Below are 25164 nucleotides of genomic sequence, written 5' to 3'. Positions count from 1 at the left end.
TAGAGTTTAATTGGAGAGATACAGGCAATAGCTCCAAAAAGATTATTCTCTCTTCAATGGCAGCTTTGGTTCTACTGAAGGTGCATATCCTACTCCCCAAGCAGTAGCATAAGAGTGCAAGAGCTACATGTGTCAGATTTTCCAAAATGGGAAAGCTCTAGATAATATTTAGCACCCAGTGACTGAAAACTAAAAATAAGTTCATTGTTACTTCATATTGATGTGTCAAAACTATGTTTTGATCTTTTGGACATGGCTTTCAGACTTTTCTTTCTGTTTGAAGCTGGGAGTGATTATGGAACGATGCCTGCCACTTACAGGAATGATGTGTCTCCATTCCCCAATTTCCAGAAATAGAAGTGAGCTTATTCTTAGTAGGTGCATCCTGATGGGCATAGTGCAGGTGCAACCTAGTGCTGGGACAAATTTCATATATCATTATCCCATACAAGGAGGAGATGGAGAGGATATTAGTGTGGAACATCACCTTGCCATGTGCCTGCTTGAGAGTCCCTAGGAGAACATGATTTCCTTGGTCATGCTGTGTCCTTTAGAAGCTCCTCTTAGGCTGTCAGAGTAGCATGAAGGTCCTTCACCTACAAACCAACATTTCTCTCGCTGTGATTCCGCTGGGATCCCAAGCAGAATCCAGCCTGTGCACCTGTCTTGTAAAGTTTTATATATCTATATATGGAGTTTTTTGTAAATTCTAGAATGAAAAATCCTCAACATATTCTGGTCCTTAAACAAATTTGAATACATTATCAGGTTGTAAGAACTATTTAGCAAATAGTAGGTGTGGCATGTACATTTCTCATAAATATTTTACATATGGCAAAAGTAAAAAGAATGTGTAAACGTATTCACTAACAAGAGTGACTTTGGAGGAGGGGGATCAGTAATTGTTTCCTATGACACAGGTAGGGCAGAAATGCAGAGCTTCTAAATATGACAGCTGAGACATTAGAGGCACATGCCCTAATTTGAGATGTGGGAAAACAGAATTTTCTGCCTTCTTCTTTTTCATTTTTCATTACAAAGGGCAATGCCTCTTTCCCCATTGAGTAACTTATGCCAAGGGATAGCAGGAACAGCAGAAACTCTCCTGCTCTGAGGATTCACACCATTGCTGGTGTCTTTATGTGGGAAAGGAGTCTCCCAAGAGCAGGCTGGACATCTGAGTAGAGATAGCAGCAGAACCTTGAATTCAGCTTTCATCTGCAGCACTGGGATATGATCTTTGGCCAGCTGGATAGGGCTTATTGTGCTCACTTATGTACATGCTAAATAATGTTTTCTATTTCTGGGACACTGATGCAATGTCTGTCTACTATGAAGCACACTTTTGTTTAGTAGTAAAGCAAATAAGAAATTAAATCTGTACAAGATTCAGGTAAAGTCAAACATGCTAAACAAATAATGAAAAAATTATTAGGGCAGTAAAGAGATGAGTAAAGGAAGTAAAGAGATGAGGCAAGATGGAGAAAAACATTCCCGGAGAGTCACAGCAACAATATCTAATTTTAGCTTACTTGTGTTAAAGGCCTAGAAATTGAGAGACCACCGTTTTGAATAACAAAACCCCGCAAATATCCTAGCCCTTTTGCTAATCTTTGCTTGTAGATGTATGTGACCAAGAATATGGATGTTAATCCACACCTGACTGTATAATGTGCTAGAAAAGGGAGGAGGAACTGAAAAACTAATATTTCATGTGGAATATCTGTGGAGTTCCTGCTCTGGGGAATTCAGGGCTTAGCACAACGTTCAATTTTGTGTCACCTTCATGCAGCAAATAAAAAACTGTTTACAAACTGTTTTCTCCATGCCTACAACTTGACTGCATGTTGTCCTTGATAGGTTCCAGCTGAGATTACTTTGAAGAGGTTTGGGGCTTATATCCCACAAGCCTTATCTCTGTGGCAGCCAAAGGTAGAGCAATTTTTGTCTAAATTAGAGGTCACTTTTGTATGGCTTGTCTAAATTCAGAGAGTAAAACAGGTGTGTTACTCTCTTGGGGCAGTCTATAGATTTCCATCTCTTAGGCTGCAGAGAGAAAACAAACTTCTCTTGAGACTGTGTTTCTGCTTGCCTTGCTAGGACACACACCTGACCAAGGCAACCTGTGTGTACCCAGAGGTTATCTGGGTAGCAAACTAAACCAGAAATTGGTTGAGGCTCATATAAGGCTGTGTATAAAAGATGAATTATTGGTCCTTGTACTTTTAGATGAAGTTTGATGCCCCAATACTTTTTGTCATGTGGAATTGGTGTAGATTATATACTTGGTGTTTATATGTTTGTCTCAGTTCTTTGTTTTTTGTTTGATGTGGTGTTTTTGATTTTAGGTTTTTTTTAATGTTGGGCTCTCCTTCAGATTTCAGACAAGTGTTCAAATTCTAATTAGGGATGCATTCCATCTTAATTTACTTCAGGAATGGGTTTGGTGGTGTTAGGTGCAAAATTGGAGTCAAATATCATAGAAGTATTTTCCAAGTTAAATGATTCTGTGATTCCTAACTTTACAAAATGTGTGGTTTGCTAGTTCCACCACAATTTCCATGCCTCACTTTGCAGCAAAATTAATTGGAATCCTGCTCAGATGGGATTTCGATTTATTAGAAAATGAACGATAACAGATCTGTTATTTTCATGCTGTGATAATGCTAATAGCAGACGAGGTCCAGCTGTTTTATAGCAGGGGTAGTGGCTGCAATTGCAGTCTGTGTAAACAACTGGCCAGAACCAGTTATTGGAGGAAAATTAGCTTTTAGCAGCAATTCAGACAGAAATAATTTCTTTCAACAGAGGAGCACCTTCTAGTGGTCTCGAGTGAACACGGCAGCTAGTTAAACAGTTCTCCAAATAAGGAGACCTGAATGTGCTAGATAGAGAATAACAATGCATATTTCTGCACACTATTTTTATGGAAAAAATAATAATTAATTTGAAAACAAAGGAAAAAAGCATATATTGGAAAAAACGAAAACATTTTTCAATTACAAAATATTCTGCTCCTCCCCTTCTCCCTGCTGATCTAATAGTTTACTATCTTTTAATGCAGTCACCTTGAAAGAGTATTTTTGTATGTTCTACTTGTAACCTACACACCCTTTTGCTTTCTTAATGATGAGAATTTGTCTTCGTTATATACCAGCTCCAAAGGAAATTTGCCATGGAAATATTCTTTTCTTCAGTTTCACTGAATATTATACCACAGTTTCTCCAGCCAGAGTACTCCTAGTAAACATAGATCTTGCAATATATTATTTGCCCTGGTTACTTTTGAAAATAACATAGTATAAAATGATTTAAAATTCAATTTTTCCAAAATTACTACTAAATATAGGGGCTATAGCAGTTTAGTCTTGTCTATGGTCTCTTTCAATCTGAATGTAGTTGATAATCCTTTTTGGACATGATTATATAGTGTGCATAATACAAATGAATGATATGCTATTTCTAGAAAGACAAATTAAAATTAATAAGTAATGCTTAACATTTTGCCATTGCAGGATATTTGTGCATTGATGGAAGCTATGTATGTGAAACGTATTCATACTTAGATTTTCATGACCTTGCTCTGAATTTTTCAGCTGAGTGAAAAATGTCAAGTGCAAAAACTCAGATTTTCAGGTGATTAAAGGATGACATAGCTATTCAATTTTTGCTCTATAAACATTTTAAATATATTCCTGAGTTATCAAAGTAGGGAACTTGACCTTTTTTTTCCTGAAGAAATTTTTCAACATTTGGAAACTTCAACCCAAAACTGAAACAAGTCTTGCAAAGATTTTAACCCATGAAAGCAAATTTTGCATCATTTGTTTTGGTGGTGCCATTATAAAATAGGTTTGATGAAATAGTAATTTGGCATCCTCCATCCCCTACTAGAAGGATAAAGGCGTAGTAAGACAAAGTTAATGGAGTTTTAGGGTTGTCAACCACTTCTGTAACCACAGGCACAATATTCTGGAATATATTGCAAGTGCTACACACTCATTTGTAAGAAGTACAATTGCTAACCATAAGACTGCTCCAAATCTGGCAGAATAATAATCAACCTTCCTGTGTAAGATCTGTGCAGATTGAAGCACATGTTAGTTCTGACATAGAACTGGTTTAACTGGTTGCATCCCTTTTTGGTGCTCAGACAAGTGTTGCTCTAGATGCTTATACAGCTGCCAGTTGAGAAGTGTACAGCTTACAAAAAACCAGTTTTCACCTAGTCTGGAAAGGCTCAGGTCTATGTGCATACCCCTGTATTCCACTGGGAGCTACAGAGCATCTTTTTGTCATTGGAATGTGCTTCCTCTCAGTCCCACAAAACCAATTCTTCACTTTGTTTTGCACTGGGAACACAGACATGCTCAGTAACCCGTGGAGTGCCTGTTTGTCCAATTTGAGATCTGGTCACAGTCTCTGTCATAGACTGCAGAGTTGAAAATATTTATTGAAGACAAAAAAATAAACCTCATGCTTAATTTACTTTGTCTTCTGATGTTTATTTTAAAGGCCTGTGTAGTAGATACATCGTAAGCAATTCTATTTACTATTAAAAATAAGCTTGTGAATTGGCTTCAGGAGAAAAGAACAAACATTATAGAAAAAAACCCTGATTATTTTGACAAGTTGTTACAGAGCATCATCAAACTGGTATTGAAGAACAGAGATTTCAGCACTTCCCTTCAGAGTTCAGCCAGCATTATACAGGCTATAAATACTGCTATGTTTCTTTTATCTGCTATGAAGTTTGGATTCCAAAGAATTCAAAGAAGGAGGATGTAGTTTCTGGGGGCGTGACATACATGGTGATAAAACATTTTAGCTCAAAAATTAAAAAAAAAATTATGATAATGAAATTGCTTACATAGGTTTGACAGGTAAAACCCAGGTTTCTCAAAAATGCCAAAAATTCTAAAAGACTAAAGAGTGTAAAATTATAATTAAATACTCACATGCCCTCTAAATAACTTTTTTTAAATACTATGCAGTGAGACCATTTAAAAAGAGAATTATTTTTTCATGTTAGTTTTGTAACCTGGGATTGAGTCAGGTAGAATTTAAAAATCTACACCTCAGGAACAAATGCGTTAGCATTTTCTGTTGCTAATGCAGGGTTTTCAGTTAGTTCCCCACTAAAAAATGTTCTAAAACATTACAGGAAACCAATATCTATTTTTACAGGTTTCCTTTTATCTGCATCAGCACAATTGTCTAAACATGAAGCAATAATTTCAGTAATAGTAAAGTCTAAAATTAAAATTATAAGCTAAATCTTTATAATGCAAGTTGAGAGGTGACGAAAAATTCTGAATTCAACCTGCCTGCACACTAATTCTGGCATAGCTTTACATCTTCCCACATTATCTGCATTTTACAACGCTTTCAAATCAGCAGCCTGAAATATTGCCTCAAGGTAATAGCAATGACATTAATGTAAAGCAGAGATGTGGTGCCTTCAGGACACCCCCTGCAGTGTTTGGTATGGCAGATGGCACTGACCATCACCACACGGCTCTTTCTTGCCTTGGGGTAATCCACCAAGAAAAGAACATGTCAGCTCTCTCCTTGCAGCAGCAAAAGTCCATCCTCCTGTTCTTGTTTTGGTATTAAAAGATGAACGTGCATTCTTTTGAACAATTCTTTTCTTCTTTGAGAAATAGCAAAAAATCTTTAAAGGCTATGTGGCATTTCTGAAGTGGCATTTCTGAAGTGGCATTTCTTTCTCTAAAGAAGGTAGAGTGCTATGCATTTCACCTGTGTGCGCTCACCTGCAGTCTCTAGTTCAGACACGGCCCTTGAGACCACCAAAATCAGATAAGGCAGGCTGCACAAGTGGAAAGACATCTGTCTGTGGGCATCAGTCTGGTGACCAGTGTTGGCTGAAGTGGTGGGAAACCGGAGATCCTAAGCTCCCCTTGTCTTAGTACACCATGTTCTGTGTGAGGACATCAGTTTTCTAGCCAGGTCAGTAGCTGAGACCTTGGCTGTTACCTTTTGTGACATTAGGCTGCATTTTACCTTAGACTGCAAAAGCTGAGAACAGCAGTGCTCCCTGATTAAGGTTCACCTTTCCCAGCTGGAGGAAGCCCCATCTATGCTGACTCATGCAAAGTGGAAGGGACTGAGCTGGTAAGTGCCAAGCTGGGAGAAGTCCTGAGAAGAGAACTTGGGAAGGCTGCAGATTTGATAGGTCTCTGCAGGAGGCCAGCACATCCCATCATCTCTTGATTGCAGGCTGCAGGCAGAGCACAGGGAGACTTGGCCACTCAGAGTCTTGGATGTCTCTCTAGAGTAGGAGCAGAGAAGCTGCATTTCTTTACAAGGCAGATGATGGACCGTATTACCTGCCTCTGCTGTGGTTCCTCCAGCTGTAGAATCAGCCTAGGCATATTTTTCTCCTGCCTAAGAAGATTTGACTTCCACAGATGAAAGCAATGTACAATAATGAAGTATTTTAATACAACTGTGGTATTATTTGTTACGGTTTTTTGCCAAGTGAGGTGGTTCTGAGGTGTGGCAAAGAAAAACTTTGATATCAAAATACACTCATTTACGTATCTTGAAGAGAAAAGCAAACTTTTAGGCAGGTCTGAACATTTTTATTTAAAAAAGTAAGCTCTTAAGCTGTCTTAATAGGTAAACATTTCAGTAGTTTCTCTCTGAGATGAAAGTTTTACAAAGAAAAATAGAGAATATAAAGATTGCTTTCCTTAGCAACTTTTAGAAATTTGTAGCAAAATTTATCACTTCAATGTAGAGATTTTTGGTTTAATGACTTTTTGCTTGCATAACAATGCTGAATGTACAATAGTAAATGAGAAAGTTGTTTTGCTGTCAGCAGCTGAGCACGTACATAAAAAGTCAAATCTTTCAGGCCGTGGTTATCTTGTGTTCCTTGAATGTATTGCGAAGATGTTAGGATATCTAGATAAGGTACACAAAACCTACCAAGACCTTGTAGTGAGTTTTGTAGGCTAATACATTATTACAATAATGTGTTCAAACTCATAATAATTAAGTATTTAACTGGATACCATGTCCTCAGATTTAGTCCAAACAAAGATCTGTGAGAAACCAGTATTGCAACATAATTGTCACAGTAGAAGATGCTTACTTTGGCTCTTGGCTGTTTAGTTTATTGTTCACTTATTGTAGCAAAATGGAATAAACATTTAATTTCATTTGTTTATGTCATTCTATCCAGGTAATATTATAATAAAACAATTTAGGATAATGTACTTCAAAGTAAAAATATAAGCAAGTAAATATGAACAGATGTCTTGTGGCTTTTTACTCTTACTTTGCAGGAAACTTTTGGTTTCGATCAGAGCAACAGTAGCATTAGATCAGCCTAGTTGAACAAAAATGCTTTTAAAAAGTATGCTTAATTGATTATATAACCATTTATAATCAGGAAAACAAGTTTCTGGAACCCTTATCAGCTACTAGAGTGTATTCATTGCTGAGTATCATGAGAAACAGAAATAGTTTAGTGCAAGAGATGGAAGTATAAAGATTAGGCTGTGCTTTTAGACTCAGCCCAGGACAAAGGCATGCTGTGTGAGATGTCCAGGCTGGGAGAACAGCCAGCAGAGGCACTGTGGCACAGATGTGTTTTGTAGCAATGCCTTATCTGCTTTTTTCCCTTCTGTTCTTCATTACTCAGGGCTGGTTGAGACTATTCTTTTTAGAAGCATGAGGTAGTTTCTTCTCTTTTTTTCCTCCCCTTTTTCTCTTATTTGTGTGGGCATTTAGGACCTCTGTTATAGATGGCTTTAACAGATAATTAATGAGCTTTATAGAACTTGTAGACACAGACAATGGAGGTGAACAGACATGGAAGCATCTTTCTAACAGACAATTAAAAATATTTCTCTTCTAAAGCAAGAAAAAATGAAATATTGAGAAATATCGAAGAAAAGAAGCAGTAATTAGAATAAGTACACATAGACATACAATTTTTCTGTGGGCTTTTGTGAGTGTAGTAATACATCCCAACATCTGTAAAGTGTCTCAGATTATCAAAACCAGATTATTTTCTTGTCACAGACAATTAAATTTTTTTTTCTTAGATTTTATATGTAAATATAATTGACAATATAATTGACAATATAATTGACAAAACAAGAGAGATTGAATACCCATGTAGGTATAATTTTCTAATACATACGAGGAGAAAATAAGATTAAAACTGTGGAAATTAAAGAATTAAGACTGTACAAAGTATATTAAAATCTACTTCATCATCAATAACTTTGAAAGTAAAGTTAATGTGCTCACTGATACATGGGCTTTCATAATTAACAAGGTAATGTGTGGAACTTGGCAAGAAAACAAGTCAGCAGGTGGCTGATTATTAGAACATGATTATTTTGCCCATACAGTGTAATGAAAGAACACATATTTAATGACTCTTGAAGGTGGATGTTCTGATGACTGTTGTGTTGGTTGAATGACTAAAATGTATTGTAGTCTAATTATCTTGGACTGTCCTGAAACTGTGATGCTAAGACCCCAAAGGAACAAGAGAAGAATCATTCTGTGTAGTGGCATCTCTCATGCTTCTTGCAGCTCAGCCACCTTTTTATTTCAGAGCTTCTCCAGTGCAGTCTTCTCCCTGTAGAGAAGTTCAGAGTTCAAGGCAGAACAGGGGCTCCCCTGAGGCAAAGCACTGATAACAAACAGTTGCAGCTGCCTGGGGTTGTGGGGAGCCCCTGCTGCCTGGGAGAAGACTTAGCACAGCTCTCTAATCCATGCTTATTTATTTCATGAGCAGATTCACTGTGGCTCTGACTATCCTCAGGGACTTTATTTTACCATTTATTTTTTATTTGTTTGTTTTTGGAAATGTGCTGCACTTTCCTGGGTTAATGAGGTTCTACTGCTGTTGGAACTCTAGTGCAAGCAGCATTAAAATGAAGTACTTGTAGAAAGCCCCTTTGCAAATGCTCAAGCAGTTCAGCTGTAAGCATTCTGACAGTTATTAATTGCACAATCACAATCACAGCAGCACTTAAATAGATGAAGAAATAATTAACAGTAACTATAAGGAGGCTTCTCAACACTGTCTGTTCTTAATCTCACTCAGAATTAAAGGAGCTACTTAGAACATTTTATCATTTTTTATTCCATGTTGCATGTACATGCAGCTAGAAGTATTATTTCACAATCAATTAGGGTATGACAACAATATTTAAAATGCCAATTCTGTAAAGCTAGGAGCTGCTAGTGTTTCTTGTCATGTAAAATTTTACTCTGCATTTCTGTGTATTCTTGCTTATTTGAGAGATATCCGTACAACAGGGGAGAGAAATATGAAATCGGTCTGATGACACAAAGCCAAATGAACAGTTGGAGATACAAGTCTTTGTAGACTGGTATTTAAGTAATTGTTCTCAAGGACAGAGTGATGTCCCTTACCCTTCCTTTCAGACAACAACAGTACTGGCATTTGGGATGACATTTTATACTTTGACAGAATGTCTTATTTGCTATTGTAAAAATGATTGGGTCAAGGCAACTGTTTATGCCGCAGATGATCTTTGTGACTTTGTAAATGGCACTTAATGTGCTTATATTCCCACAGGGTGGTTGACAATTAATTCTGTAAATTATTATCACCATCATCATAACATGGTAAGGTATGACAGAAACAGCGAACACAATCATGGCAGCTGAAATCAGTAGCAGTGGCCTAACAAGTCTGTTCCTTCTTTGCTGACGTTTGCTGAATTGTAGTAATGCTTTGAGAGTCAACATATAGCATGTAAAGATGACTGTGGCTGGAATTAGGAACCTCAGTACAATTTTGGAGAATGTGAATGGCGTGGCAAATTGTAATGGTTCTTCAGTGATATCCAGGTAATTTATGACGTCATGCTGTCTTCTAGCTGCAACTGTGGAGTAAACCTCAGGCAGGGATGCCATCAGTATGAAGATCCATACCCCAATGGTGCAAAACACAGCCTTTTCTTTGTCCCACCATGTTAATGAACTGATGGGATGAACAGCACCTATGTATCTGTCAAAACTGATAAGTGTCAGGAAATACACACTTCCGTAGATGTTAACACTGAAAAATAGTTCTATGATCTGATAAAAAGCTAGACTGAAATAGACAGCAAACTTCTGGATATTGTAATACACTGAAAAAGGTGCCATGAGAGTCCAAGCAAAGTCACACAGTGCCAAATTAAAGAGAAATATGGTATTGGTAGTCCATGTCTTCATGCAGTAAACATAATGTCGTAGTGCAAGTATATTGCCTAGAAATCCTGTAAATAAAGTCAAAAGGCAAACCACAATCAGCAAATAACAGTACCACTCCAGCTTGGGATTTCTGTTGCAAATGAGAATAATGCATGTGCCATTCATCGTCTGTCCATGGAGTACACCTGAAGGGAAAAGAGAGAACAACAGCCTTTAAAATAAAAATTGAGTTGGATACATTGCATTTAAAATTCAGAAATAATAAGTTAAATTCAGTGTGTTTGAGCTCAGAACATAGTAGAATGTACACACTCTCTTCTCTATCTGAAAAAAATATAAACTCCAAGCAGGTAACACAGCTTACTCTACAACACCCACACAAACAGATCTTCAAGAACTTATATGCAAAGCTTTATATACTTTCCTCTCTGCTATTTACTGTAGAGTATGATGGATGTGAGGAAAAAGTGTACACTCTCAAGTGAGAGCAGTGTCCCTTGGCCACTAATGTGTTTGTATCTATCTTTGGAAAAAGCAGAAGAGATGACAGGAGGACAATAATTGCCCATGCTCATTCCATCATTGCTTTGATTGCTTTGAGCATCCATATGGGGCCTAGGGGCAAGTTTCATGTGGGCAGCTGTGCAGTGAACTGTGACTGAGATCAAGAAAACAACATCAAAACAAAGGAGGATGAAATTCTGCTTTTGGTGAAGGCCACAGAAACTTTTCCATCTAAAGAGCTAGACAAGGTGCTTTTTTTGACCCTTTTCTTCGTTTTTCTTCTGTAAATATTTGTCCCAGGGTTAAAAATTGTGCTTTGGTAGGGTTAGAGTTCTTTTTGTCTAACTTTATGACCTACTTTGTATTAATTCGCATTATGGAGTGCATGTAATATAGATCTGCAGTTCAAAGATTTTCGAAGCAAGTTTTTATGCTTAATTCTAATGATTTTTTTACTCCTAATAAAACCAAAGGCTGAAATGTCCTGTCAGAATGAGCTGTCACCAATTGCAGTTTGTTATGTTTCTAGAAAATTTCCAAATGATGCCAAACTGTGAGGTCTGTCCAAGTAGAAGCTTTGTATGAGGATCATCCAAACAGCAATTTGTAGATCAGAGTCCATTACAGTGCTTGCTACTCTGACAGAATAAAATTTTCATTAGTACAGGCCATACTTTGAGTGAAAGAAAGGTTCTTTTTCAGTTTGTTATTGATTCAATGAAAATTTTGAACCATCTTCAACTGTTAAGTTGGCAATAACGTTTTTTTCCCTAATGTAATGCTTTGCTTTCATGTCTAGCTTAATGCAGTAAGACTTTTCCAAAATGTATGTTCACATGGGTCAAAATATAAAGAAAAGAAGCTGCAGTGAAGACCTCCTAAATAAAGACTGCATTATCGTGTTTTGCAAATTTATAGTCCACTCCGTTACTTGACAAAAAGCTGGTTTAGACTGTACTCAGCAAAACTAGGAGGGAAAGTGGTTTTTCTAGAAGCTCAGCAACAAAGGCAGTCAAATGACTTTCAGGAAATTATGTAGATAGAAAACCATCTGTTCTACTCACAGTGTATTTCACAGGTGGGGAGTGTTCATTCTATAAATGTATTTTTTAAAGTAGTGAAGCACTGGACTTTAACCTAAGGTAGCTATACATTCCCTGCTCCTTACCTTTGTGAATATAAAAAATTATGCAAACTGCTTTCTTCTGCTGAAATTTATGATATCCCTGTAAATTCTTTAAAATGTGAAACATAACTAATTAACATTTTCTCATTATATATTCAATTAAAAATAGTTGGAATGGATATAGGAAATTTATATTATCCTGAAATCCTCTTGGCTAGAGTTTGTGTGTTCTTGGAATTAAATGGCATTTCCTACTTCTCTGCCTTCCTTTTCAGTACTTACAAATGAAGGCATGAGACACTTGATTCCAAGTTGTATTGGCAGTATAAGTAAGTCCTAAACCAGCTACAAACATGGCCATAGCTGCACAAGAGAATTGTAATGCCAGGATTCTGATCTTATTAAGCTGCTGGCCAAGGGCTGTAGGTAGGTCTAAATAGAGGGTGGCCAACAGCTGTGCCACCTGCTCTGCTTTGCTCTAAGTTGGCCGGAAGAAGTCTGGATGTGCAGCCTTATGACTCAGTTGGTTTTGTAGCTGGAGGGGACAGGCCTACCCAGCTGTGTAAGGTGCATTTGGAGCTCAGAGAGTCATTAGAATATATGTCTGTTTGTGTAGGCATTTCCCCCACATCTACCTGGGGATTCCTATGTGAATTTTCTAAAATATTTTTCCTATCTCCTGTTAATTCTTTGTAATGTAGAAGAGCTTAGAGACTATAAATAAGGCTAGATTCTTAAAACTATGCCTTGCAATTGAAAGGAGTGACTTACAGGGTGGACACAGGAGAACAGGTGCAGAGATAGCAAGAACCTTCCCTGAGTTAACTTAATAAGCAAGAGGAGTCTGGACCCCAGTTTGGTACTCCAGGATTTCCTGATCTTCCATCAGAAGAATTTAAGTCCTTATGCAATCAAGGATGCAGTCTGACTGCATGCTGGAAGACAGACAGTATGCCCTACTCTATGCTCTATTGGAGTTCCCCTGATGACCAGAAGTTATGTGCTGTAATAATTTTCAGAAGTAACATTTTTCATATCAGACAAAAACAAGTCTTCTGTCTTAGCACCAACAGAATCACTCCCTTTACAGGATATGACTAGATTGTCTTCACAGTTCAAATCCAAAATTTTGCATCTTTATTTTAAGAAAAATTTCTTTTTCTGAGCATTATAGCATTCACTTCTTAGTCCATGTATGCTTAAGTGAAGCCAGTCAACACACATATGCATATTGTATTAGGGTGGAATAAGCAGCATATGTGTGCATGTGGTGTTCCTACTGACTAAAACCAGAACTGCCAAACTTTTGTGAAAGTGGAATTGGTTATCAAGGTTAAAAAAATACTTCCCTTTTATTGAGGTTGATTTTTCAGTTGCGCAGTTTCAGTCATTGATGAAGATAACCTTGAGCACTAAGTGGGCAGAAAGAGCAATTCCTTGATGTGACACCCAGAATTAAAGGCATACTTCTGATTCAGTGAAGAGCTTAGTATTAGAATATTAGAAATATGCCCAGGAAATGGTTGAAGTTTATGGTTTTCATCACTCATAATTGAAACAAGAAAGCATGCTAAATGCACAGGTAAGAACTTGCTGTTTCTCTTGGTTCTGCTTCTGCAGTTTAATGAATGCAACCATCTTATGGGCTGTGTAGCTAAAGATACTAGAAAGCTTTAGTTTTTAAAAAGGTGACCTGTTTGACTCAATTTTTTGTATCTGCCTATTGAGTTGTCTTTTCTCTTGGACTGAAAAAAAATCCTGGTTGGTTACTGCCTGGTTTGTTGCAGGACCCTAAACACTGAAATTTCTGCTACCCTGTGTTCCCCTAGTACCGTTGATGTGCTCTCCAAAGCCTTGGAGCAGATAAAAAGAGCTGTTTCCAGTAAAAAATTGCATTTTGAGGAAGCTTCTTGTAGAGGTAGAATCTTAATTGATTTTTGTGTATAGTTAATTCACATTTTATCACTGGTGGTCATTTATAGGCATTTAACTCGCATATGCAAAGGTCCATTAGACATTACACATTTATTTGGGATTTTTTAAGTATATAATTTTTTATGTGTAAATATATCCTAATAATCATGTTATTCTCTGTCATACCTGTTGGGGTTTTTTTAACATTTTTAACAAGCTCATAATAAGCAACTCATTTTTCCTGAAGTAAAAAACTATAAAAAGAAAGTTGAGTCAAAAGCTTATTTTGTGCAATATTATTCCTTATCTACTCTCTTTGCCCCTTGCTACTTTTTGTTTGCTATTCTTTATAGTAAAAGCCCTAATTTTTGATAAACTGTTCTATTTCTCTGGAATTACTCTTAGAATTTTGTTGGACTGTTTAGAATTGTATTTTAATCTAGTACAAATCTATTCCAGTTACTAGATATGTTTTCCAAATTTCTGACCATCCATACCCCATAGTATTTCTGTTATGTGTGCTTTCAAAGTGTAACATTTTAGCTAATTTTCTTTTTAAAAAAAGCATTATACAGAGTCCTAGGTTTTGTTATAAAATAGCACTATTTGCAATTTTTACTTTAACAACTTACCCGTTAGGTAATCATCTGATACAACCCATTTTTATTTCAACTGAATTGATATAAAAGGATATATAAAGCAACGTGAGCACTAGGTGGATTATTTAACAAATTTTAGTTTAACTGCATTTAGCATATTATACATACTGGTATGGTGGGAACAAGCAGTAATACCTGCAATATTTGTATGCAGTTGGGTAAGAAGATTGTTCTAATATCCAATTCCTTTCATTTTTATGTGTCAGTATTGTGATTGAAGTACTATTTTTTTCATTTAAAAATATGCTGATGAAACCTTCTTGAGAGTTAATTAAGTCCTATATGGCAAACACAAGCTACAGTAGAAGGAAAGTTGAAGTGCAAGAATTTGTCTACTGGAGACAGTATTTATGAAAATATTCTTGTAAGAATATGACCTTTACCATATTTGTAGATATTAATCAGTGTGTAGTAACTAAATAGGATAAAACATTGCTTTCAGGAGTACAGGTGCAATGAATATTTATTAAATATTTCTCTTACCTGTTTTAGAAAAGTTGGTGTTATCTGTTTTACAGAAGTCTGGATTCCAGGCTGTGTTTTTTCTCTCCATTAATCTGAAATCACAACTCTATTCTGTGCGTACTGTTTATTATCCCAGGTGTTGGTAATATTCCATCTACAATGGCAGCTGTTCAGAGAGCAGGTATCAAACTGCAAGGGAAATATCTTTTATCATTAAGCCCCTCCTCTCTGTAAGTGAGGATAATATGTTATTGCTGTAGCAGCCTCCACTTGCTCTTTAGGGAAGGACAGACTTATGGGACATCCTCAGTCTAGCTAGGCCTGGGACTGTCATGGTTTCCTGCAGCGAAAACTTAGAAGAGTACAGGGGCTTGGGGCATGTGTATGTGTGTTTGCACACTTTCTTCACTCACAGAATCCTGGTTGCTGCCCTGCTGCTGGACTGGTCTGTGGACCCATGTTGCTCTTGTCCCGTCATAGATCTTCGTTCAGCCCCCCTATACCTACCTGCCACTTTTCCTGCCTCATAGTTCCCACGTAATTCCAAAGTCTCAGCTTTGTCAAAGAACTCTCATCCTCCAACTACTTAATCCAGAGCTCACATCCTACCTCTTCAGCCCATAGTGTATGTCTGCTCCAGGTCCTCAATTCTTCTTCCCCCAAACCTGCATCTCCATCTTCAGCAGCAAACACCAGTCCTGGGATCTTCCTGTCTGCCTAAATGAGCACCTCAAATTTTGTATTATTTTCTTCCACTTTATAGCTTTCCCCTCTGTCCAGCCCTAATCAATACTAAATGTGGACTTGGTAGTTCAACAACCAGCTCAGAGAAATTGCTTCCGTCCCCAGACCATTTCACATTGAGTCTGCTGTATCACTTCCCTTGATGCTTTCTGTCCAGCTCCTCATATTACTTCTGTTCTCCCTGTTATGACATCTTTTAGCACCAGGCTGCACTATCTCTTTTTTAGATGCTGTCCTTCACCTTGCTGCCCGAATTATCCATCGTCTTCCTTTACCCCCTCTTGGCTTCTGCTGTGGCGCTCTCAGCCTTGCAAAAGCAAATTCCCATCTCTTGTGCTGGTTTTCAATACTCTAAACAATTCTTTAAAGGTAAGAGATGACAGAGAAGAAAAGCTAACCCAGGAAAAACATGTTTGCAGCAAAAATATCATAAAGATTTCACTTAACAGCAGTGGTGAGAGTAAGCAGAGCTTCTTTTCGAGTGGCAAGACACACCAGCATTCTTTGAATACTGTATAAATTACTGCATGGACACTATATAGAATACTGTAGAATAAAGTATAATACCATATCATATGATTAAAGTGATTAGGTCTAAGGAAAACATACATTACAAGATTCTACACCGACTCATAATTTGATTTCCAAATTAAATTAGGGAAGAAAATAGTATTTCTCAATGGACATAGCCCAAATACTTCACAGTCTTAGACATGAAAAGCTGTCTTAGACAGGAAAAAAAGAAAATTATGCATGAATCACTAACCTCTTTTAGCATTTGGAATGCATTGTTACGAACTGTGGTCTTTCTCATAGTGTCTTAAAAATACTGCTATTAATAAGTTATTATTGCATTTTCCCCCCTTTTGGATTGCAAATAATTTACAATTCTGTAGCAATAATATCTGTTCATGCTAAACTACAGAAGAGTAGTTTGTCTGCATGATGCTGAGTCTGTCCTCCTCACACACAGTGGAATAATTGGATATAGGAAGCAATACAGTTTAGTATACTATATTTTGATTTTATTAAAATGTAAACATGTATTTACTGACTAAAATACTTCTCATAATTTTTGTATCATAGGTCAGTTGCTCCGTCTGAAAATGTTTCGAGAGGACCATGGGTCTTGGATGACAATGTTCTTCAGTACCATCCTCTTCCTCTTCATATTTTCTCACATTTATAACCTGTTCCTCATTATGGCAGGGAATATGAGGTAGGTTCCAGAGATTATTTTTGTCTATTTTGCTCTAGAATATATTTCACTGTAAACTTTTTAATTCCTCTGCTTTCTGAATTTAGGTGGAATAGTAATTTAATTGGTTGATTAACCAAGAAGATAAAAATATTGGTTATAAAAAATGGAGTCCCAGACTAATGTTAACAACTGTTAGATCATGGTAATAATGACTATTATATCTTGGTGGTTTTTTTTAATTACAGCTGGACTGATTTGAAGTTATGGCTGAGTGGTTTATAAGATTAAGCATTACTATTGTGCCTGGGGAGGAAGTTCAGAGTTAAAAGTAATTGAAATAGCTAAATTTGAGGAAGCTCATAGGTATTAAATGGGTAGTATAGTTCTGTTTTGTTTATGTAAAATAATATTTGATGATCCAGTTTGTTTAGAATATTCTTAACTTTTTTTCCCATAAGGCACTCTGACAGAGCAAAATTGTGTTTGGTTGAGGGAAGAACAACCATCTATTATATATGTATTTATTTTAAATGGACCTCTTTATATTAATTTTCTGTCTTAAGACCTGTTTTCTCCTATTATCTCAAAATTAACACCACTTTCATGTGTTGATTTTCCTGAGAAAGCCTCTATTATTAGTCGTCTATTACGTACAAAATGAGTGGATTGGACAAAAACCCCAGAGCAATATTGTTTATGAAAGGCAAGGTAGCATCTAAAGACTTCCCAGCAGGGAATAAGAAATCCAAACTATTTTTGAGTTGAAGAACAATTCAAATAATTAAATTTCTTGTTTCTAACAGAATATCAGAGCTATACAAATAAACTGATAATGAGCAATTTAATGGGCTGTGGTGTGGTGTGTTACAGATCTTAAACATGTCAACAAAAATGTGCAGTGTTCAAAGTCCTGTAAACAATGTGACATAAAGAAAAAGGTGAGTAGGAGGCAGACTGCCTGTCACTGAATGAACATAAGCACAGACCAGCTGGGATAATCATGAGATTGTGACATGCAGACTAAATGTATTGGTTTGAGCCAGGCAGGTAAAGCATCAGACTCATCGACTGTTTTATGAAACGATCACAGTAATGACATGGTAAATATGAGTAGGTGCTCAATAACAGGTGGGATAATTAGGATGAGGAAGCAGGGAGCATTGCAGGTTTCTGGCTTCTCTATTTATGTAGTCATACTATTATCGGTATTATGTTAAGATTTATATTTGGTGTTCCTAATGTTCCATAAACTAGAACCGGCTAGCTGTTAGACAAAGCATTAAGAATTTTGAAAGCCTGACTCATGTCTGGAAATCACATTTCATTTGTCCTTGTCCACATTCCTGCTTCCTGTATCAGTTACAAGCTTCCATTAGCTGCACTGAAGAGATTGTGTGGCTATCAGCATCCAAATCCATGGAAATAGGCACAGCCTAGTACTAAAATAGCTGTGTCAGACAATGTGCCCTCTTGCTTTCTGTGGGGTGAAGCCTCTCCTTTCCTGAAGCTTATGCCCCATCTCTGGATTTTATTGTGATTCTTGTGGGAGGTTCATGGTTCATGTGCTCATGGAATTGCACAGCTTTTTTTGAAGTGGGCTGAGGGCTCATTTACAGACAAGTCGGCTCTCCATTCCAGCAGGAAAGGATATGGAACAAACAGTTTCAGTCTCAAACAACAGAACTTAAATCATCAGTGAAACAGAGCTCTTGGATGAGTCCTCTCAAAGTTGGGGTAGAACAATCTGTAGTACTTTTGAAAAGAGGGTTTCTACAACAAACATCATCAAAGCCAACTGCTCCATGTTGCCTTAATGAAGTATTTCAAGAAGTACATTATTTTTTCCTGAGTAAATGAAAGCTATTTGCTTCATGGTTTGTACCTCTGTGCTAAAAAGCAGCTCTGTCTGTATCTTTTACCACAGTGCCTTACTGAAATGACTGTCACCATAGGGACTGGTTTCCAGGATGAAGGTCAGAGTTTACCTGCATGAAGGTTATGGTGTTTGTGGAGGGAAACTTATCTTTGAGCCTGCGGGCTCCTAGGAAACACAGGCATCCCAGATTATACATCTTTCAATATGAGGGCTATGAAAGCCTTCCTGTCTACAAGACTAACTGAAAAACACTTTTTTCTGGTTTTTTTTTTTTTTTCTTTTTCTTTTTGTTGTTTTTGTTTTCTCCTTGCAATGTCTCTGTATCACTTTTCCCTGGGTGCTGGCGCCAGAGGGATTCTGAAAAGTTTCTTTATGTCAGATGTTTGGTCTCATCAATGAAAATCCCTTTCTGATGCACAAGTAGGAAAGTCATACATCCTGCATTATGCCAGCATGGCTGGTTACAGCAAAAGCCCTTTGAGGGTTTGAGAAACCTGTAATTGAAAGTTCTGTCATATAACCATCTAAAAAAGGTACATGTTACAGTTGCCAAAATTGGGGAGTTTTTAAAAAGTATTTTTTGAAGACATTTCACATGGATCTTAGTGCAGCAAACCTAAAAAAGTGTGAATATATATCCCTTAAAAAAAATAGCAGTAGGGACTGCAGTTTGCAGGGAAGAGCACAGGCTGGATATCGTGTTCAGTTTTGGGCCCCTTACTACAAGAAAGACATTGAGGTGATGGAGCAGGGCCAGAGAAGGGCAAGGAGGCTGGTGAAGGGTCTTGAGAGTGAGTCATAATAAAAGTGGCTGAGGGTGCTGGGGTTTTTAGCCTGGAATAAAAGAGAATTAGGAGACACCCTGCCAGCATCTACAATAACCTGAAAGGAAGCAATAGCAGGGTGGGGTCCATCTCCCAGGCATCTCCTGGCAGCGTGAGAGGGAACAGCCCCAGACTGTGCCAGGGTGGTGTGTATTGGATATTAGGGAAATGTGCTTCACAGAAAGGGTTATTGAGCACTGGAACAGGCTATCCAGGGAAGTGGTGGAATCACAGTCTCTGGAAGTGTTCAAAAGACATGTGGCTCTTGAGGATATGGCTTAGTGGTAAATACACTTCTTCTCAGTTGAGTTGGATTTGATGATCATGGAGGTCTTTTCCAATGTTAACGATTCTACAATTATATGAGCAAGTTACCGGTATTTGAATATGTATTATACAGCTGTCTTCTGGGTGAAAGTGTAACTATTTGAAGTAAAAATTTTGGAACAGATTGGTATATATATTTTTAAATTTAGAGTCACTATTTTGTTTTTTTTCAGTGATGTTTCCTTTTAGGTATTTCACAGTGTAGAACACCGATCCACTATACATAAGGTCACTGTTCTTGTAGTCAGAGCTGAATATCTGGTGAATATAACTGTTATCAAAATACCATTGAATACTTTTGTTAAGACGGGAGGGACTTGGGTGTTTATTTATTATCTTAGGCCATTTAGAGTCTTGAAATTAAGCAGTGATTTTGAACTGTTAACAGATAAGCAACATGGCTTATTTATTCAAGGCTGTATTTGAAACATAAATGAAAGGAAAAAACTTATTTTTCTGTGTCAAAAAGTATCTTGCAGCAAAACCACGTGGTGGCAGCAAAGGGTACAGTTTAAGAAGCTAAATCCCATGAAAGTATACAGGGATCCTTGCTATCAAACTTTTCTCTGTGTTTTTCTGTGCCACAAGCAAATTCAGACCCCTTTATTTATTGTGTCTTTTTTTAAAGGAATTTCAGGTCTGGAACTTTCCAGGGACTGTCCCATACTTTTGTCATTTATATGTGACTTTTGTACCCTTGACATACTGAAGTATTCCAGGTCTGTACCTACACAGTTTTCCCAACTGTATTGCTTTAAGTAGAGATTGTATCATGAAAAGGAAATCCATTTTCTCCTTGGGGAGCCTGCATCAGTAAATACTGCTTTGATGTTTTACATTACGACACAGTGATGTGTTTTTCATATGACATCCAAAAATCAAAGTTGTGACTGCTTGCCTTACAAATGTCAGCTGTCTTGTCTCAGACAAAGAAAGTTTCAATTGTACAAAGAATGTTCAGGTACTTCATTTTCAACACTGTAAAGTGTCAGCGAAATAACAGACACAAGCCCATTTTACAATAATACAAATTGTTGGGATTGTCTTCTTTGAGTGTTGCATGTGTCAGGAGAGAGTTTGGTATGAATTTATTAGCTGTGCTGTCAAAAGGTTTTGGTGATTCTTATTGAGCACTGAGGGGAAAGTACATCGTCTTTTGGTGTAGTTTTATCTTCTCTTACTGCTAATTTCATTTGCAGAAAAATTGTGACATTTTAATACAGTTTACATTACTTGCAGAAATTCCTTAGGAATAAAAATGCAACTTTAATTCATTTTAGTTAGAGTGATTTAGTGAATTTGGACCCAGTTACAATCTGCAGCTGACAAATGCCTGTAAAAAGGGCTTGCATTTTGTTTAACAAGCTCAAACAAGGAAACAGCTATTTATATATTTAAAAGCCACAATAATAGCTTTCTATTAAATACTTTACCCTTATCCAAATTAGTTACTGCTCCTTTTCCTTTTTCCCCAAGATACAGATTATTGTGTCCCTGGGAATGTGTATTTACTCAAAGCTTTAAAGCTACATGTTGTTCAGGATTCTGTGCTTTAGTTTGTTTGATTGCTCATTAGAGTCAAGGATTAGTCATTGTTAGCATAATTTTACAGCAAGATTTAGGGACAATAGCTGTATCTACCTGGCCATATGTTTTGTGGGCTTTATGTTGATAAATAATTTGTGTATATTTGGTGTAGCTGGGTATTTAAATGTAGTCATGTTAATATTTAGCAAAGATTGCAGTATTATACTGCGAGCTTTAGAAAGTTCAAGCTTTTGTGAACTGCTGGAAGAAAAGGTTCCAGATCTGTAAGGTTTCTATGCTGTTCTCAGACACTAATACTTTGAGGCCATCATTCTTTCTCAAAATGTATGTGGAAAACAGGAACTCCCTTAGAATGTTTATAGCTTCTAAACAGAATAAATTGTGACATGTTTGCATTATGTAAAAGTGAATAGAAGCAGAAAGTTTATTATGGTTATACAAAATATGGATGCAAAATATTGCTCTAAGAATGCAGTCTGTAAGAGGTTTTCAAGTTAGCCTTTTTATTGCAGGTTGTCCTCCCAGCTGGGATCGTAAAGCATCTAGTGAGATCACAGCAGGAACAGAAACCATATTTTCCAAGTCATTGTGATTGGAAAGTGTCTTCAGCCAGGATTAGTACTTGAAAATCAAATTCCAAGCTAGTTCACGGTGTCCCACCAGTCAAAAAGTACCTCTCCATGTGCTAAATCTGCCATATTGCTTCTTTCATCTGTGAAGTAGGCTTCATCAAGCTTTTCCTCCTTCCAAGCCACGAAATGGCAAAGAATAGAAAATGCTTAATTTAGGTGCAATTACAAGATGATGACACTGAAAACCCAAACCTTTTAAGGACCAAGAAACATTCCCCAAACCACACTCTCTGCAGCAAAAGGACAAAGGAAGTCTTGCATATCGCAAAACAGTTGGCATAGAATCATCATAGATCCTAGGGATGATGGTATCCAGGACACCAAAGAGCTCTCTTATCCATAAAGCTGTCCCAGGAGTACCTCCTGGTTGTTGGTCTCAAAGGCTGCCAAAATTCCTGTGGCATAATTTGCTCTCTCATAATGCAGGTCAGTCAGGGTGAGAGCAATGTTAATCACTTTGATAGAATGACTGAAATTAATAGGAATTTGTGGAGAACACCAAACAGTGAGAAAAAAAATCAAAGCCAAATTATTTTCCCATAAACTCTTTTTGATAGCTTACAGGCAAAGGCCAAACCATAGAATTTCAGGTGACAAATATCAATTTTGGAAGGAGTTCTTTGTCAAGATACAGGCAGAAGACACAGTTTGGGAGTTGAGTACTAGTCATGTGGGCTGACTGAATTAGTCTCAGGTACTTGTGAGTTTAAGGTTGTTGGAGCACTGTTGTAAAACCTCCCTTCCTCTGAGAGTTTTCTTCCTATTGCCCAAAGTCAATGACTCTGGTTTCAAGAAGGTTGTCACTGATAAGAGATGCCAGAGGGAAGAACCGCAAGTGCTGAGCACAGCCAGACCTGTTAGCTGTGAACAGCAAGTACAAAGGATGCTGGAGGCTGTAATGGGAGAAGGATGGAATAGCCACAGCCATGTCCAGCACCAGAGGGGTCTCACTCACACCCAAGACAGAGGGACAAGTAGCCCTGTGGCTATGTCCTAACTGTCCTGTGGTGTTGCCATGGTGAGACTGATGTGACTGTGGGAATGTCTTTAGGCTTCATAGACAGATTCCCCTTTCCTCCTTTCAAATAAATACCCTTTCTAGTGCTAGGGATAAATGACTAGGTAAATTAATCACAGCACAATGTTTTTAAACCAGATGCAAAAGTTAATTGAGGGTGCTAGTATGGATTTTACCTTTGCTTTTTATTTTTTTTAATTAATATCATGCTAATTTAAAGTGAAAAAAGTACTCAATTTGAGGCACAGGTAATGGCTGCAACATTACTTTTCTTATTTCATACCCCTCTGTATTGAATTGATATGTGGATATTGAGAGTGTTTTCCCTTAACCACACTATGACCTCATTGCTGTGGCATTACAGTAGGGTTATGTGAAAATGCTCATCTCCAGCAGCCCCCTTGCCATTTCAGGAGCTATAGCATTGCTGCTGCATTCGTTTCTTGTTTTCTTGGCCCATGACACACACAAGTTGAGTCCCCTGAAGACTGAAAAATACTTTCCCCTAACCCAGATTATTGAGTTCCAAAGAGAAAGACAATCTGCGGAACAAGCTAGTGGGTTGCCCTGTGTTTGCAATTTATGAGGTGAGGTCGTATCTATGGGTAATATCTCTGTGTAGGAGGTCCAAAGACACCCCTTGAAGCCTGTTAGGATATAGTCCTTTTGGAGTCGTCTGAGTGAAGCAAATTTCTTCTTGTACAGGATATAATTTCTTTGATCATCTGTCCTTGAACTAGAAAATCTGTAAAGCTGTAATCTGCACTTCTAAGAGGTTTTTCCTTTGCCAGGGAAACCTAAAATTGAGGTTTATCTTCTAAGAGGATCTACTGCCAATTTCCATTAGCTGAGGAGCTGGTCCATTACTGTCTTGTTTGCTTTTAGCTTACAGGAGGACATTGAGATAAACACTGTTTTAAAAATAGAAATTTAATAAAACTTCCATTAAAAACAGGTTTTTTTAAGAAGAAAAGGCTTCTTCACACTTTTTATCCTTCTTTATTTTGGCTGAAAACCCTGGAGATACCAAGTACCTGGAACAGAAAAATCTGTAGCCCAGCTGCCAGCCTAGTGAGGCAATTGCTTGCTGTAGGTGCTGCTGCTGTATTCTCTTTCTTGTTGTCAGAGCAGGACTGGGGAGAAGAGCCCAGCTGTCCCCAGCACGCCTGCCAGCAGCGAGGTAGGTGGTGGCAGCAGATGGGGAGCAGCCTGTTTCCCTGCCCTGTGGGGATGGTGGAGGGGAGGCTGCAGTTGTGGTGGAGGCTGCTAAACATGAAAGCCATGGCAAGGAAGAGAAGGAATTGGAAAGTGCAGGAAGAAATTTTGCAGGCATTTGGTCTCCCCTGGCAGCAGAGACAAATTTGGCCCACATTGCGCTGTCAGCTCCCATGGGGTAACACAGGATGGTGGTGTCTGCCCTTCTGACAGTCCTGGGGACAGCAACTGCCTTGGCTTTGGAGGTGACTCCTTGTGTGAATTAAATTGAACATTTGACGTAATTCTTGCCAAATTATGGCCCTAATGCTAGTAGTTCAGCTGCTCTTGCTAGAGAGGGCAATTTGAAGTATCTGTTTTCTTCACCATTTACTAGTACAAGAGATAATGGAAGAAAATAGAAAACCAGGTTTGCTTTCTGAGAATATATGACTTGATTTTATTTAAAACATGTAAGATTGCAGTTCTTCCCAAAAGTACACGCATTTGTATGACACATTTTATTGTCATCTTGAAAAATCACTGCACAGACATTTTTATAGAAATGTCTGAATTTAGCAAGTGATAATTCATGTCGCCCTATTGCTTTATTGATGTTGTAACCATCAATTACCCTAATAACACAACTGTAACAAAAATAAGTAGTCAATTAAAAAAATATTTACCTGCATTTTTCAATAACTGCCTGTTTTCTAGGTATTCTTAAAGAGAATCTCTAAGTGTGATGTAAATAAAATAGTGCTTTAGTGATTAACCTGCAGGGTTAATGCAGTTTTTTTTAAAACAGGATATCACTTGTAGGTGACAACTCTTCATTAATATGTTCATACCTCTACAAATCAGTAGACTAAAAAATTTCCTTGTACATATGAAGTTATAAATGTTTGATGTCAATT

General features: G+C 37.5%; 2 protein-coding genes across 7 annotated transcripts in view; one reads left to right on the top strand and one right to left on the bottom strand.

Annotated features, from left to right (window-relative positions):
- The window catches only part of TMEM117 (transmembrane protein 117), a 180760-nt gene that overhangs the window by 8936 nt on the left and 146660 nt on the right, over positions 1 to 25164 (top strand). For all 6 annotated transcript variants that reach the window (XM_033057980.2, XM_033057983.2, XM_033057981.2 and 3 more), the window contains exon 3: positions 16714 to 16846. In XM_033057980.2, coding sequence (XP_032913871.1) covers positions 16714 to 16846 — 133 coding nt within the window. The remainder of the gene's footprint in view (positions 1 to 16713; positions 16847 to 25164) is intronic.
- On the bottom strand, positions 9388 to 14971 carry LOC116995340 (P2Y purinoceptor 1-like). Its single transcript, XM_033057987.1, has 2 exons — positions 14902 to 14971; positions 9388 to 10400 (listed from the first exon to the last, which is right to left on the bottom strand). The coding sequence occupies exons 1-2, from the start codon at positions 14969 to 14971 to the stop codon at positions 9388 to 9390; spliced, it is 1083 nt and encodes a 360-aa protein (XP_032913878.1).

Source organism: Catharus ustulatus, chromosome 4 (genome assembly GCF_009819885.2).
Source record: "Catharus ustulatus isolate bCatUst1 chromosome 4, bCatUst1.pri.v2, whole genome shotgun sequence".
Taxonomy (NCBI): Eukaryota; Metazoa; Chordata; class Aves; order Passeriformes; family Turdidae; genus Catharus; species Catharus ustulatus.
Note: the sequence above shows the minus strand (reverse complement) of the source record. Positions and strands in the feature narration are given on the sequence as shown.